The 17379-nt window shown below is 35.9% G+C and overlaps 1 protein-coding gene across 1 annotated transcript; it reads left to right on the top strand.

Annotated features, from left to right (window-relative positions):
• The first annotated feature begins 15821 nt into the window (after window positions 1–15821).
• On the top strand, window positions 15822–16351 carry LOC118893571 (40S ribosomal protein S19-like). The gene has a single exon (XM_036849252.1). The coding sequence runs from the start codon at window positions 15863–15865 to the stop codon at window positions 16298–16300; it is 438 nt and encodes a 145-aa protein (XP_036705147.1). The 5' UTR covers window positions 15822–15862; the 3' UTR covers window positions 16301–16351.
• Window positions 16352–17379: the final 1028 nt, after the last annotated feature.

The raw sequence follows: 17379 nt of genomic DNA, 5'->3' as shown, positions 1-17379 counted from the left end.
TTATTATATTATTAATATATATATATATTAATATTATAATATTATATTATTATATTATTATATATATATATTATTATATTATTAATATATATATATATTAATATTATAATATTATATTATTATATTATTATATATATATATATATTAAGTGTATTCTGTATTCTGAAAACTACAAAACACTAATGAAAGAAATTGAAGAATATCTAAAGTGGAGAGACCTACTGTGTTCATGAATTGGATGACTCGACACTTCTTGGAGAGATGTCAGTTTTCCCTGAATTAACATATAGATTTAATACAATTCCTACCAAAATCTCAACAAGATTTTCTATAGATATAGATAAGATTACATGGAATAACAAAGAAACTATACTTGAAGCAATTTTTAAAAACAATAAAAAAGTAGAAGGAATCAGTGTATCCTATTATTTATTATACAGCTACAGAAATCAAGACTGTGCTATTGGTAGATAAATAGACAGGTAGATCAAGGGAACAAAATAAATAATCCAAAAATGGACCCATGCTAATGTGCTGAACTAACTGAATTTTGACAAAGTTGCAAAAGAAATTAAATGCAGGAAAGATAGCTTTTCCAGCAAATAGTGTTAGAGCAATTGGACTTTGCTAGGAAAAACAAACAAACAAAAAAACCCTACCTAAGTCTCATATCTTATACTAAAATGAATTCAAAATGGATCATGAACCTAAAAGTAAAACATAAAACACTAAAACTTTTAGAAAAAAATATAGGAGAAAATCTTTAGGATCTAAGGGTAGGCAAAGAGTTCTTAGACTTGACACCAAAAGCACAGTCTGTAAAAGAAAAAAAAATTGGTAAATTGGATGTCATCAAAATTTAAGAACTTTTACTCTGTGAAATACCATATTTAGAGTATGAGAATAAAAGCTAAATTTAAAAAAAGCTAAATAATAAAATTTTGGAGAAATTGTCTGCAAGCACATAACTGACAAAGAACTTGTATCTAGAATCTATAATGGATAATCAAAACTCAACAGTAAAAAATCAAACAGCCCAATTAGAACCAGGGCAAAAGACATGAAGAAACATTTCACTTGCTGGAGAGGGTGTGGAGAAAAGGGACCCCTCTTGCACTGTTGGCGGAAATGTAAATTGATACAGCCACCATGGAGAACAGTATGGAGGTTCCTTAAAAAACTAAAAATAGAACTACCATACAACCCAGCAATCCCACTACTGGGCATATACCCTGATAAAACCATAATTCAAAAAGAGTCAAGTACCACAATGTTCATTGCGGCTCTGTTTACAATAGCCAGGACATGGAAACAACCTAAGTGTCATCAACAGATGAATGGATAAAGAAGATGTGACCCACATATACAATGGAATATTACTCAGCCATAAAAGGAAACGAAATTGAGTTATTTCTATTGAGGTAGATGGACCTAGAGTCTGTCATACAGAGTGAAGTAAGTCAGAAAGGGAAAAACAAATACCATATGCTAACACACATATACGGAATCTAAAAAAAAAAAGTTCTGAAGAACCTAGGGGCAGGACAGGAATAAAGATGCAGACATAAAGAATGGACTTGAGGACACAGGGAGGGGGAAGGGTAAGCTGGGACAAAGTGAGAGAGTGGCATGAACATATATACACTATCAAATGTAAAATAGGTAGCTAGTGGGAAGCAACCACATAGCACAGGGAGATCAGCTCAGTGCTTTGTGACCACCTAGAGGGGTGGGATAGGGAGGGTGGGAGGGAGACACAAGAGGGAAGAGATATGGGGATATATGTATATGTATAGCTGATGCACTTTGTTATAAAGCAGAAACTGGTGCACCATTGTAAAGCAATTATAGTCCAATAAAGATGTTAAAAAAAAAAAAGAATTCTAGGAAGCACACAGGAGGGAGGGAGACGCAAGCTGGAGGGGAGATGTTAGTTGAAGGAGAGTTATGTTTTCAGTGGAACAGACTCTCAAGCACGTTTAAAAGCTGTTGGAAAGAGTGTGGTTTAGACTATGAATAAGAGAAACAGGATAACTGATAATGTAAGACCCCTGAGAAGCTGGGAGCATCAGGAGTTCAAGCATGGGGGGAAGGCTTGGTCTTGGTTGTGAAGAGGGATCACTGCTTTCACTGAATCAGAAGAGGGTGGAGAGAGAATGAGTTCGAATGGGTGGGGACATGCATACCTGGTATCCACTTGCTCCTCAAATGAATTTACCTACAGATCAAAGCAATAGCTTTTTTTTTTAATTTTTATTTATTTATTTATTTATTTATGGCTGTGTTGGGTCTTTTTTTTTTTTTTTTAATTTTTATTTATTTATTTATTTATGGCTGTGTTGGGTCTTCGTTTCTGTGCGAGGGCTTTCTCTAGTTGCGGCAAGCGGGGGCCACTCTTCATCGCGGTGCGCGGGCCTCTCACTATCGCGGCCTCTCTTGTTGCGGAGCACAGGCTCCAGACGCGCAGGCTCAGTAATTGTGGCTCACGGGCCTAGTCGCTCTGCGGCATGTGGGATCTTCCCAGACCAGGGCTCGAACCCATCTGCCCTGCATTGGCAGGCAGATTCTCAACCACTGCGCCACCAGGGAAGCCCTGTGTTGGGTCTTTGTTTCTGTTCGAGGGCTTTCTCTAGTTGTGGCAAGTGGGGGCCACTCTTCACCGCGGTGCGCGGGCCTCTCACTATCGCAGGCTTTCCTGTTGCGGAGCACAGGCTGCAGACGCGCAGGCTCAGTAATTGTGGCTCACGGGCCCAGCCGCTCCACGGCATGTGGGATCTTCCCAGACCAGGGCTCGAACCCGTGTCCCCTGCATTGGCAGGCAGATTCTCAACCACTGCACCACCAGGGAAGCCCAAAGCAATAGCTCTGAGCCAAGCCCTGTCTTAGGTGCTTGAGATGTGTGAGTGAATGACACAGACAAAGATCTTGTGGAGTTAGAGGCAATTTTGCTTATTTTTTTCCTTATTATATTTTTTCATTTTATTTCGTGTTAAAGGGTAATGTGGCTGCAATTTTTTCTGAGAAGGTAAAGGTCAGGTTATTGCTGTAAGGAAGCTGGCAGGGAGTTGGGGAGGCCCAAAGGGAAAGTGTAAAAACCTTGTCATTGAGGGCAGGACAGAGAAACTTACCCCATTTTGGGGGGCACTGGGGAGGTCCTTTTAAAGTTGAACCCTTGCCTTTACGAAAAACCGTTGGGTGGACTGTTGTGCAGCTCTCTCCAGCCGAGCTTGGCTCCTAGGCAAAGATCTAGAGAAAGCAAAAAAAAGAAGGTTTAGCTACAAGAAGACTCTTAAATTAATTTTCTCCCTGTGCATTTGTGCCCAATTTTATCTCTACTTGTTTATGCTTTATCATCTCCTTTACCTTGAGTGCACTTGACAAAAGTTTATCTATTTTACTGATATGTTCAAATAATTTTCTTTTTTCCCCTTTTATCTCTAATATATTATGGTTACCTTGATTAATTTAACTCTCATTTATGTTTGTTCATTTCAATGCTTTTTTTCTCAACTTTTTCCCCATGAATACATAGTTAATTCTTTTTCTTGCTTAATAACAAAAGCATTTAAGACTATACATTTTTCTGAAGATAGTTTTGGATCCATGCAGTTGATTTTGATATATAATGTTCTTTAATTTCTAAAATGTTTGTAATTTAATTGTAATCTTTCATTTTCTCTTTTTTTCCCCAAAAGTTACTGAAAATAGAGTTTTTTAGATTTCCAGTGGGTTAGAGTCAATTATTATATATTTGATTTTATTACATTGTGGTGAAAGGATGTGGGTTGTATAATTAATGCTATTACTGAATTAAATAAGGTATATTTATGTCCTCATATGTTATCAAATTTTGTAATCATTCCACAGACAGACACTTGGAAATAATTGTACATTGTTAATAGGCTTAGAAAATTTGATAATCATTCCTTTGTACAACTATTGCTTATTGAGTTTCTAATATGTGCAAGGAATCACAGTAGATACTGGGAATGTAGGGAGAACAAGATAGTCAGGGTCTCTGTCCTGATAGAACTTATGTTCTAGTGCAAGAGACAGGGAGAAAAAAGTACGTATCAAATACAATGTTTATAAGTTGCCATGAGTGCTATGAAAGAAGCAAGGAAAAGGAATTGAGGTAGAGATAGCAGACTGCACTCTTCATAGGGTGGTCAGGAAAGGCCACCAGAAGAACTTATACTCAGACAAAGTCCTAGAGGATCATAAGCTACTGGCCAAATAAAGCTTTGGAGGGAGATCTTTCCCTGGAGAGAGAATAGGAGAGAACCAGGGAGCTGGCGATACTTGCAAGGGAATGATTACAATGAGAAGTCATGGACTTCAGGTTAGACAGGGAAGCGAGGAAGAAATAAGCAGTCAGAAAGTTACAGGGCCAGTAATTTGGCAACCTCCCAAGAGCTGAAGAATTTGGGGCTGTAGGGGTTTGTGATTTAACGATGTAGGTAGAAGAAGGGTGGAGGACAGAGAGTGGGGTGTTTAAACTCAAGATTTTAGAGACAGTGCAGTTTTTGGTGATGACTATCTAAGATGTGACCAGGGGAGGGAGTGACTGAGTTCGACATTGTTGATGAAGGAGTAAGGATCCAGGGATCTGGAGCACTGGAAAGTTTACCTCTATGGACATTGTTGTAGGACTTTGGGTAGAGAGGAAAACTAGAGGCCAAAATCAGTTTATTGTACTTTATTGTTAGATTATCTATATTTTAAATAAATTTAATCTAATTGAAAAAAAAAACATTTCACCAAAGAAGATATACAAATGGCAAAGAAACATGAAAATATTTTTAACACCAGTAGCATTTGGGAAAATGCAAATTAAAACTATAATGAGATATCATTACACATTTACCAGAATGGCTAAAATAAAAAATTCTGACATCAAATGTTAGCAAGAATGCAGAAAAACTAGATCATTCATATGTGGCTGATGAGAATATAGAATATGACAGCCATTCTGGAAAACAGATTGGCCGATTCTTTTGGGAAAAAATAGACTTAAAATTGCACTCCTGGGCATTTATCCCAGAGAAGTGAAAACTTATGTTCACAAAAAAACCTCTAGACAAATATTGATAGCAACATTATAATATTCAAAACACTGAAAACAAAACAAAACAAGATACTCTTTGATGAGAGAATGGGGGAAAAAAAGCTGAAAAATACAGTAACTGAAGTGAAAAATTCACCAGAGGGGTTCAACAGCAGATATGAGTAGGCAGAATAAAGAATCAGCACACTTGAAGATACAGGACAATGGAAATGTTTGAGGAACAGAAAGAAAAAAGATTGAAGAAAAGTAAAGGGAGCCTAAAGGACTTATGAGACACCATCAAGAATAAGAATATATGCATTATTGGAGTCCAAAAATGAGAAGAGAAGGAGAAATGGGTAGAAAGATTATTTGAAAAAAATAGTAGTCAAAAACTTCCCAAATTTGATGAGAGATGTGTATCTACAAATCCAAGAAACTCAAAGAACTCCAAGTAGAATAAATCTAAGGAAACCAACACTAAGACACATTATAACCAAACTGTCAAAAGACAAAGGGAGAATCTTGAAAGCAGCAAAAAAGAAATTACTTGGCATGTACAAGTGATGCTCAATAAAATTATCAACTGACTTTTTATCAGAAAACTTGGAAGCCACAAGGCAGTAGAATGATATATTTACAATTCTGAAAGAAAAATTTGTCAATCAAGAATTTCATATCTGGCAAAAATGTCCTTCAAAAGTGACATTCCAAAATAAACAAAAGCAAGGGAGTTCATTACCACTAGACCTGCCCTAAGGAAATGCTAAAGAGAGTCCTTTGGGTTCAAATCAAAGGATGCTAGACAGTAACTTAAATTTGAATGATAATATAAAGATCTCCAGCAAATGTAAATACATGGGCATATATAAAAGCCAATATTATTGTAATTTTGATTAGTAAGTCTGCTTTTTGTTTTCTACATAATTTAAAAGACAAATGCATAAAAATAATTTAAATCTGCTATTGGACACACAATGTATAAAAATGTGATGTGTGATGTCAAAACATAAAGATGGGGAGATGAAGCTGCATAGGAATAGAGTTCTTGTATGTGATTGAAGTTAAGTTGGTATCAATTCAAATGAGATTGTTATAACTTTAGGATGTATATGTAATCCCCATGATAATCACAAAAATAATATCTATAGAAAAACAAAAAAGGAAATGAAAAGGGAATCAATACATGTGATTACAAAAAATCAACTAAACACAAAAGAAGGTGGTAATGGAGTAAATGAGGGACAAAAAAAAGCTATAGAGCATACATAAAACAAACAGCAAAATGGCAGAAATAAATGCTTCTTTATGAGTATACTATTATTCTAAAGGTACATGGATTAAATTCTCCATTCAAAAGGCAGATATTGGCAGAATGGATTGAAAACATAATCGTATTCTATGCTGTCTACAGGAGACATAATTTAGATTCAAAAATTGTATCAAGATTCAATACAAGGGCTTCCTTGGTGGCACAGTGGTTGTCAATCTGCCTGCCAATACAGGGGACACGGGTTCGAGCCCTGGTCTGGGAAGATCCCACATGTCACGGAGCGACTAGGCCCGTGAGCCACAATTACTGAGTCTGTGCGTCTGGAGCCTGTGCTCCGCAACAAGAGAGGCTGCGATAGTGAGAGGCCCATGCACCATGATGAAGAGTGGCCCCCACTTGCCACAACTAGAGAAAGCCCTCGCACAGAAACGAAGACCCAACACAGCCATAAATAAATAAATAAATAAATAAAATTTTTTAAAAAAAGATTGAAAATAAAGGATTGGAAATTATGCATACACACACACACACACACACACACACAGAGCAAACAGTAACCATACAAAAGCTAGAGTGGCTATACTTATAGCAGACAAAACAGACTTTAAACTAAAAATGATACTAGAGAAAAAAGAGTGACTTTATGTTGATAAAAGGGTCAATACATCTTTAAATTATAAAAATTATAAACATATACCCACCTAACAACAGAGCCCCCAAACACATAAAGCAAAGACTGATAGAAATGACTGCAGAAATAAACAATCCCACAATAGTCAGAAACTTCAATACTCCACTATCAATCCTATATGAAACAACCATGCATAAAATCAACAAGGAAACAGAAGAATTGAACAACAGTCTATACAAACTAGACCTAACAGACTTTTACAGAGAACTCCATCAACAACAGCAAAATATACACTCTTCTCAAGTACACATGGAACACTCTCCAGGTTGAGACATAAAGCAAACCTTTATGTTGAGACACAAAGCAAACCTCAATAAATTCAAAAAAGATTTAACTCACTAAAGGATGTTCCCCTTTAATGGAAATTAGAAATTAATAACAGAAAGAAATTTAGGAAATGCAAAAAATATGTAAAAATTAAACAATACATTACTAAATAACCACTTGGCAAAAGAAGAAACATCAAGAAAAATAAGAAAATAGTTTGAGATAAATGAAAATATAGCACAACATACCAAAACTTAATGGGAGACAAGTGCTTAGAGGGAAATTTACAACTGTAAGTTCAAAGAGAAGAATGATCTTAAATTAATAAACTAAACTTCCACCTTAAGATACTGAAGGAAAAAAAAAGAAGAGCAAACTAAACCTAAATCAATCAGAAGGAAGTAAATAATAATGCTTACAACAGATACTGATGAACTAGAGTACAGAAAAAGAATGAAATAAATATCAATAAAACAAAAGGACAGTTATTTTAAAAGATCATTAAAATTGACAAACCTTTCGCTAGACTGACAAAAAGAAAGAAAGAGAGAGAAAAGAATCAAATAACTAAAACTGGAAATGAGAGAAGGAACACTACTACTGACCTTATAGAAATAAGAAGAATGCTAAGGTTATACTATGAACAAGTGTGGGCCAACAAATTAGATAATATAGATGAAATGGAAAAATTCCTGGAAAGATAGAAACTAACAAAATTGAGTTTAGAAAAAATATAAAACTCTGAATAGACCTATAACAAGTGAAGAGATTGAATTAGGAAAAAAAAAACAAAAAACTTCCCACAAGGAAAATCCCACAACCAGATAGTCATTTTTAAAAGGTTCTTCACCAAGCCTTCCAAAGAACAGAAAAGGATGGAATATTTCTCAGCTTTCTATGAGGCCACTGATACTAAAACCAGACAAGACACCACAAAAAAAAAAAAAACCCTACAAACAAATATCTCTTATGAATACAGACATTGTTGAATATATCAACAAAATACTAGCACATTGAATCCAGCAAAATTTTGAAAAGATAAAGCATTATGACTAATGGTGATTTATCCCAGTAATGCAAGGTTGTTTTATCATCTGAAAATCAATTAATGTAATACTTCATATCAATAAAAGACAAAAAACACATGATCATCTTTATAGACATTTTTCTCTTTTTATTTTGGGATACAGGAAGTCCAAACAATGGCACAGAGATCCAAACATGACTACATGTTGTAGTCGTTCCCAAGTGGGAATATCAAATTTAAGATGCATTAAGGTAGTTTTGTGAGTTAAGGGAAAGGAGGAGGAGTAAAAGTAAGGAATCAATGAACAAGGAACAAGGTCCTGGAAGTGGAAGACGGGTAAGGGAAGAGTAGGAGAGATATGGAGGGGAGTATAACGAGGTTCTGTGGATCTATAAATAAGGTATTTCTAACTTTCTCATAATTTTAATTTGCTTTATCTAAGTAATTATTTAGTGAGGCAATTTTAAAGTCCAATTTCAAGGGCGGAAGGCTCCTCATAGCAACTAAATAAAGCACTCCATTGGGAAGTAGAAATATTTTCTTTGTGTTCTAAGGTACATCAAAATGTACAATCTAGTCTATATCAAAAGTTCTCCAAAGTAAGCACTATAATTCCAAATTGTACCTGGTAAAACTGCACCAGTTAGAGATATATGAACTTAAATTAGCATATAGACTTTATACAGTCTCCAATTTTTTTCTAGGATAGATATTCTGATTATCTAAATACAGGAATATAAAACGTGAAGGCTTTCTTAGTTAATCAAATTATATTACGAATTCTCCCAAACTGAGAAAGATGTAAATGTTGCCTAAAATTCTTCCTAAATTCCTAAAATTTGTTCTTACCAGCATGAATTATTTGACGAAAACTAAGATCTCGAACATGAATAGAGGTCTTCCCACATACCTTGAATTCATAGAGTTTCTCCCCTGTATGAGTTCTCTGAAGTTGAGTGATCTGATAGACACTGTTTAAGGCCTCTCCAAATATTTTATATTTATAGGATTTTCATCATTATGAATTCTCTTTTGCATATTAGGGTGTCTTCCTTTATTAAACACTTTCTCACATTCCATATATTCATAATAATTCACACAAGTATAAATTCACCAACATATATTAAGGTTTGAATTATATCTAAAAGCCTTCACACATTCCTTACACTCAAAGAGCTTCTTACCAATATGAATATTATCAAGGAACCTACTGATGCATACTAACTGTTTTCCCACTTTGACTAAATTTATAGGATTTTTAAAAACCAATATTAATAATCTGATGTTGATTAAGTTGTTCACACACAGTAAAAGCTTTTTAGAATATTTTATAGTCATAAAGCTTCATAGCAGTATGAGTTCTCTAACATATAGTAAGGACTGAATTAAGTCTAAATATCTTCCCACATTAAAAAAATTTTTATTTTATACTGGAGTATAGTTGATTTACAATGTTGTGTTAGTTTCCGGTGTAGAGCAAAGTGATTCAGTTATACATATACATATACCTATTCTTTTTCAAATTATTTTCTCATTTAGGTTATTATAGAATATTGAGTAGAGTTCCCTGTGCTATACAGTAGGTCCTTGTTGGTTATCTATTTTAAATATAGTAGTGTGTATATGTCAATCCCAAACTCTCAATTTATCCCTCCCCAACACCCTTCCCCTTTGGTAACCATAAGTTTGTTTTCCAAGTCTGTGAGTCTGTTTATGTTTTGCAAATAGGTTTATTTGTATCATTTTTTTTAGATTCCACATATAAGCAATATCATATGATATTTGTCTTTCTCTGTCTGAATTACTTCACTTAGTATGATAATCTCCAGGTGCATCCATTTTGCTGCAAATGGCATTATTTCATTATTTTTAATGGCTGAGTGATATTCCATTGTATATATGTACCATATCTTCTTTATCCATTCATCTGTCAATGGACATTTAGGTTACTTAGTTTACTTCCACATCTTGGCTATTGTAAACAGTGCTAAAATGAACATTGGGTTGCATGTATCCTTTTGAACCATGGTTTTCTCCAGATATATGCCCAGGAGTGGGATTGCTGGATCATATGGTAGCTCTATTTTAGTTTTTTTAAGGAACCTCCATACTGTTCTCCATAGTGGCTATACCAATTTACGTTCCCACCAACAGTGAAGGAGAGATCCCTTTTCTCCACACCCTCTCCAGCATTTATTGTTTGTAGACTTTTTTATAACAGCCATTCTGACTGATGTGAGGTGGTATCTCATTGTAGTTTTGATTTGCATTTCTCTAATAATTACCGATGCTGAGCATCTTTTCATATGCCTCTTGACCACCTGTGTGTCTTCTTTGGAGAAATGTCTATTTAGGTCTTCTGCCCATTTTTTGATTGGGTTTTTCTTTTTTTGTTGTTTTGTTTTTTTACATTGAGCTGCATGAGGTGTTTGTAAATTTTGGAGATTAATCCCTTGTCAGTTGCATCAGTTGCAAATATTTTCTCCTGTTCTGTGGGTTGTCTTTCCACATTTCTTATATTAATCAGTTATCTCACCAATATGAATTCTCTGATATTAAGTAACTTGTACAAACACAATAATGGCTTTCTCACATTTCTTACATTCATAATGATTATCATCAGTATGAATTCTCTGCCTTGAAGAAAAGACTCAATTCAGTCTAAAGACCTTATTTATATTCCTGTGATTTCTCTCCTGTATGAATTCTCTGATGTTGAGTAACTCATCCACACATAAATGCTTTCCTTCACTCCTTACATTCATAAAATTTATCACCAGTATGAATTCTCTGACTTGAAGAAAGAATGCAATCAGGTCTAAAGACCTTCCCACATTCTTTATATTCCTATGATTTTTCACCTGTATGAATACTCTAATATGGATAAATTGTCCACACACAGTTAAGGTCTTATTGCATTTTTAATATTCATAAAGCATCTCACCAGTATGAATTCTCTAACACATAGTAAGGACTGAATTAAGTCTGAACATCTTCCACATTTCTTACATTCATCGGTTTCTCATCAGTATAAATTATTGATGTTAAGTAACTTGTGTGCACACAAAAAAGGCTTCCCCACATTACTAATAGTCATAAAGTTTATCACCAGTATGAATTCTCTGGTTTGCAAAATGAACTCAGTTCTAAACAACTTCCTACATTCCTTATATTCACAGGATTTTACATCAATATGAATTCTCTGGTGTTGACTATATTATCCACACAAATAATGACCTTCTCACATTGTTAACATGTAAGTTTCTGACCACTATGAATTCTCTGCAGTGTGGTAAATACTGACTTACATTTAAACATCTCCTCACATTCCTTACATTCACAGTGTTTTTTTTCACCAGTATGACTTCTCTGATGTTGAGTAAACTGATATCCGCTACTGAAGGTCATTCTACATTCTTTCTGATTACATCATTTCTAATTAGAGCATGTTTTCTCTCAATTTTGATAAAGGTTGGATTTATGTTATTGCTTAAACAGATTTTCTGAGTTATATGTTAGAAAATGAGGCAATGTGGTCATTTTTGTAGATAATAATTTGGGTAAACTATTTCTTTTGAGTTACCCAACACCTCTTAAGCATGCTCTCACACTTTCAGTCATTTCTAAAGATAGAGGGCTTAAGGTCAAGTGTATTACTTCTTAAACTGATTCCCTATTTCCTGGAGCACTTATTTAATGTCTTCTCTCCAAAAGTCTGGGCACAAAGGCTATTCGGTGATAGAGGAAGCTCCAGAACTAGACTGGTGTATAATGGAATTCTCAGAGGAAACTGTTTTATTAGTAAGTTAGTTTTGTGCAGCTTACTACTTAAACCCTACCGATAATCTTTTAAGCATGTAATTTCCCTTATGGCTATCCTCCCAAAATAAAGTACCTGCAATTGTTTGATTCTGGCCTTGAACATTGATTACATAAATAAAAGATAAACGCCAAATAACGTAGAAAAGCATTTGTATTAATTTCCTAGGGCTGCTGTAACAAATTACCACAAACTTGATTACTTAAAACAACAGAAATATATCTCTCACAGTTCTAGAGGCCAGATTATAATATCAAGGTGTTATCAATGCTTCACTCCCTCCAAAGACTCTAGGTGAGAATCCATTCCTTACCTCTTCTGGTGGCTGTCAGCATTCCTGGTGGCTGTATCACTATAACGTCTCTTTCTCCATCTTCACATGGATCTCTCCCCTTCTCTATGTTTTCTTCTGTCTCTTATAAGGAAATTAGCTGTTGCATTTAGGGTCCACCTCAGTAACCCAGGATGTTCTCATCTTCAGATCATTAATTTAATTTAATTACATCTGAAAAGACTATTTTTCAAAATAAGGTAATATTCAGAGGGTCCAGGTATTAAGACATGGACACATTGTTTTAGGGAGCCACCATTCAACCCACTACAGCATTCAGTAAAATTCAGATTTTTAAATTCTGATTAAAAATAACTCAGGAGGGGCTTCCCTGGTGGCACAGTGGTTGAGAATCTGCCTGCCAATGCAGGGGACATGGGTTCGAGCCCTGGTCTGGGAGGATTCCACATGCTGCGGAGCAACTAGGCCCGTGAGCCACAACTACTGAGCCTGCGCGTCTGGAGCCTGTGCTCCACAACAAGAGAGGCCGCGATAGTTAGAGGCCCGTGCACCGCGATGAAGAGTGGCCCCTGCTTGCCGCAACTAGAGAAAGTCCTCGCACAGAAATGAAGACCCAACACAGCCAAAATTAAATAAATAAGTTTTTTTTAAAACTATAAAAAAAATAACTCAGGAAAATTTCTTTTTTCTTTTTTTCTTTTTTTTTTTTGGAGGTCATTTGTAGGAAAGGCCAATATTCTCCTTTTTAAATTTATTTTTTTTATTATTATTATTATTAATTTATTAATTTATTTTTGGCTGCATTGGGTCTTTGTTGCTGCGCACAGGCTTTCTCTAGTTGCGGTGAGCAGGAGTTGCTCTTTGTTGCAGTGCACAGTTTTCTCATTGTGGTGGCTTCTCTTGTTGAGGAGCAGGGACTCTAGGTGCACAGGCTTCAGTAGTTGTGGTGTACGGGCTTAGTTGCTCTGCAGCATGTGGGATCTTCCCGGACCAGGGACCGAACCCATGTCCCCTGCATTGGCAGGTGGATTCTTAACCACTGTGCCACCAGGGAAGTCCCAGGAAAACTTCTTTACCTGGAAAAATTGCATATTAAAAACCTACGGCAGGGAATTCCCTGGTGGTCCAGTAGTTAGGACTCTGCGCTTCCACTGCAGGGGGCATAGGTTCGATCCCTGGTCAGGGAACTAAGATCCCACAAGCCACATGGTGTAGCCAAAACAAACAAACAAAAAATACAAAAACAAAACTACAGCAGAAATTACACTTAACATAGAAATTTTACATGCATTATTATAAAGAAAGAAAATGATAGAAAAAGGAAGAGATAAAGCTATCAGTTTTTACTACTGATGAAATAATCTACCTAGAAAAACCAACATAAGCAAAAGGCAATATCAGCAAGTGTTCTATAACCAAGATCAACTTTAAAATATTAATAGTATTTCACTGCATCTGGCAGTATCCTTGTCCTGGAAAATCCAAATGAAAGGTACTCCAGGCAGTCACAGTTACTTAGGATACTCTACATCCTATCAGGGAATAGTTTGAGTCTGAGACCCCTGCATGAACTGTAGCAGATGGATTTCCATAATGTTTTTCTTGGTCAACAGCCACCATCAGTTTGACTTTGGAGAAATGACCTGTATTTGCCCATGGTCTTTCAAATTGAATTCTGCAAAACTTTTGCATGAAAGAGTAGAAGTACTGCTACTTTTAAAGATTACACTTCTATTGCTTAACATAATTTAAAGAAATAGGAATTTTTAAAGCTTTGGATTTGATTTTAAGACTTAAGTTATAGGGGAATTCCCTCGCTGTCCAGTGGTTAGTACTCCATGCTTTCACTGCTGAGGGGCGTGTGTTCAACCCCTAATTGGGGAACTAAGATCTCACAAGCCGCATGGTGTGGCAAAAAGAAAAAGAAAAAAAAAAGACTTAAGTTATTAGTATTATCCAGTTCAAGGCAATTCTATTTAGAATCTTAGAGCTGAATGAGACCTGGAAGATAATGTAGTTTAGTCCCTTTTTTATAAATGAAGAAACTCATTCCCACACAAGCTGGGTGAGAGTTGTAAGGTCTGTGGCTCACTAGTGCAGAGGTTTAGAATCTAGTTCTTCCAGTAGTTTGTCTAATGTATAAGAATTCTGTTTTAAGTTTATTTTGATTAACTGCTTATTTTACTCTCTCATTTATACCTATTGTCCATTTCTTCTTAAATTCCTTCTATTTCTTTGGTACTCATCTTGCTTTATTTTCTCCATGATTTTTGGTTAATGAAGTTCAGTCAGACGGAGTGACTCTAATATTTTTTTCAAGTATTTCACTACCTTATCAATAAGCAGAAAACATTTTACTATATCTTTCACAATATTTTTTTAAAAGCTAAAAAGCATCTAGGAATTAGCTAAGAATATACAAGATGTCAATGAAGAAAAATATAATACACCGTTAAGTACAGAGAAAATTATACAGAAACATTCTGTGCTTAGATGACATTCATTAATATAAAATAAAAATTCCCCAAATTAATCCATGAATTAAAAATCATTGACATCAGGGACTTCCCTGGTGGTCCAGTGGTTAAGACTTTGCCTTCCAGTGTGGGGGGTGTGGATTTGATCCTGATTGGGAAGCCAGGATCCCACATGCCTCATGGCCAAGGAACCAAAACATTAAAAAAAAGCAATATTGTAACAAATTCAATAAAGACTTTAAAAAATGGTCCACATCAAAAAAAAAATCTTTAAAAAAATCATTGACATCAAAATTTCAGTTGGATTTTTAAGAAAACTAGATAATCTTAACCTAAAATTTAAACAGAAGAATAAAGAAAAAATAACAAATAAGGAGTTGTCTCCTGTGATCATGGAGGCTGCGAACTCCCAAGATCTGCATTCTGAAAGCCTAAGAACCAGGAGAGCTGCTGATGGTGTGAGTTCCAGTCTCAGTACAAAAGCAGAAGACCAAAGTTCCCACATCAAAGATCATCAGGCAGAGTGTAATTTCGCTCTTGCTCAGCCTTTTGTTCTATTGAGGACTTCAATAGATTGGTAGAGACCTACCCATGTTGGGGAAGGCAATCTGCTTTACTCAGTCTATCAATTCAAATGCTAACCTAATCCAGAAATACCCTCACGGGCATACCTAGGATAATGTTTAATGAAGTATCTGGGCACCTCATGGCCCAGTCAAGTTGACACGTGAAATTAACCATCACAGTATGCCTTTGTTCTTAGGAGACAGGTATGTGAGGTATTGCAGAAAATTACTATGTCTTTAATTAACTATAAAATAGTTAAATATTTGTAAAATTTGTGTAACATTGTAAAAATCATTTAATATTTCTCTCTCGGGAACTCTCGCGATAACCAACGCCCGACTTGTGCACCCGGGAAACCCCGTTGCTCCCTTTTCCCTGGCTGGCAGCTTGGAGGCCGCACGATGCCTGGAGTTACTGTAAAGGACGTGAACCAGCAGGAGTTCATCAGAGCTCTGGCAGCCTTCCTCAAAAAGTCCGGGAAGCTGAAAGTCCCTGAATGGGTGGACACTGTCAAGCTGGCCAAGCATAAAGAGCTCGCTCCCTACGATGCGAATTGGTTTTACACACGAGCTGCTTCCACAGCACGGCACCTGTACCTCCGGGGCGGCGCTGGGGTTGGTTCCATGACCAAGATCTATGGGGGGTGTCAGAGAAATGGTGTCATGCCCAGCCACTTCAGCAGAGGCTCCAAGAGCATGGCCCATCGGGTCCTCCAAGCCCTGGAGGGGCTGAAAATGGTGGAAAAGGACCAAGATGGGGGCCGCAAACTAACACCTCAGGGACAGAGAGATCTGGACAGAATCACTGGACAGGTGGCAGCTGCCAACAAGAAGCATTAGAACAAATGATGCTGGGTTAATAAATTGCCTCATTCGTAAAAAAAAAAAAAATTTCCTCTCTCTCTGCTATATCTGTATAGCAATAGAGAGGTGGATAGATAGATAGATATGGAGAGAGAGAATGTGGCAAGTGTTAACAATGAGTGAACCTAAGTAGAAAATATATGAAGATTCATTGGTCTTTTCTTCCAAGTTTTCTGTAGGTTTGAAATTTTTCAACAGTTGAAAAAATATTGAGTATCTGACTATTTTATTTTCTTGACCACTACCACCCTGGTTAAAGTAATCATAATTTCTCATTGGGATTACTGAAACAGATTCTTATCATATCTTCCTGCTTCTACCCTTCCCTCCCTATATTATATTTTCAACATGGCATCCAGACAAACCTTAGCCATGTCACTCCTATCCTAAAAAGAGAAGATTTAGCTTCCCATTTCAATCAGAGTACAAGGCAAAGTCTTACCTTAACAAAACCCAAAGTATCTGTTCTCCCATTACCACCCTGACCTCATTTCCTACTGCTCTTCTGACCATTCTTTCTCAATTACACCAACCTCTGTAATGTTCATTGAGGACACTAAGCACATATCTTCCTTAGGGTTTTTGCTCTAGATTTTCCCTCTGCCTGAAATGTTTTCTCCTGAAAATCACTAAGCTAACTCCCTCACATGCTTCAAGTCTTTTTATATTTAACTGCCTAATGAGACTTACCATGCTTATCCTATTTAGCTATTTAATATTGCAATGTGTACCTCCCATTCCTCACAGATTCTTTATCCTCTTAATCTGTTCCACTATTTCTTTATGCCAAATCATATATTATTTTCACCTTTTTAAATATAGTTCACTTCTTATTTTCTTATTTATTTTTTGCCTCTCCTCATAATATAAGTTTCTCAGGAGTTGCGCTATTTGTCTATTTTGTTCAGTAATATACAGTAGTCTCCCGTTTATGATAACATGGTTTCACTTTCTGCAGTTTCAGTTACCTGTGGACAACCATGGTCTGAAAATGTTAAATGGAAAATTCCAGAAATAAATAATTCATAAGTTTTAAATTGTGCACCGTTCTGAGT

This window comes from Balaenoptera musculus, chromosome 3, assembly GCF_009873245.2.
Source record: "Balaenoptera musculus isolate JJ_BM4_2016_0621 chromosome 3, mBalMus1.pri.v3, whole genome shotgun sequence".
NCBI lineage: Eukaryota > Metazoa > Chordata > Mammalia > Artiodactyla > Balaenopteridae > Balaenoptera > Balaenoptera musculus.
This window is presented reverse-complemented; position numbering and strand designations above follow the sequence as displayed.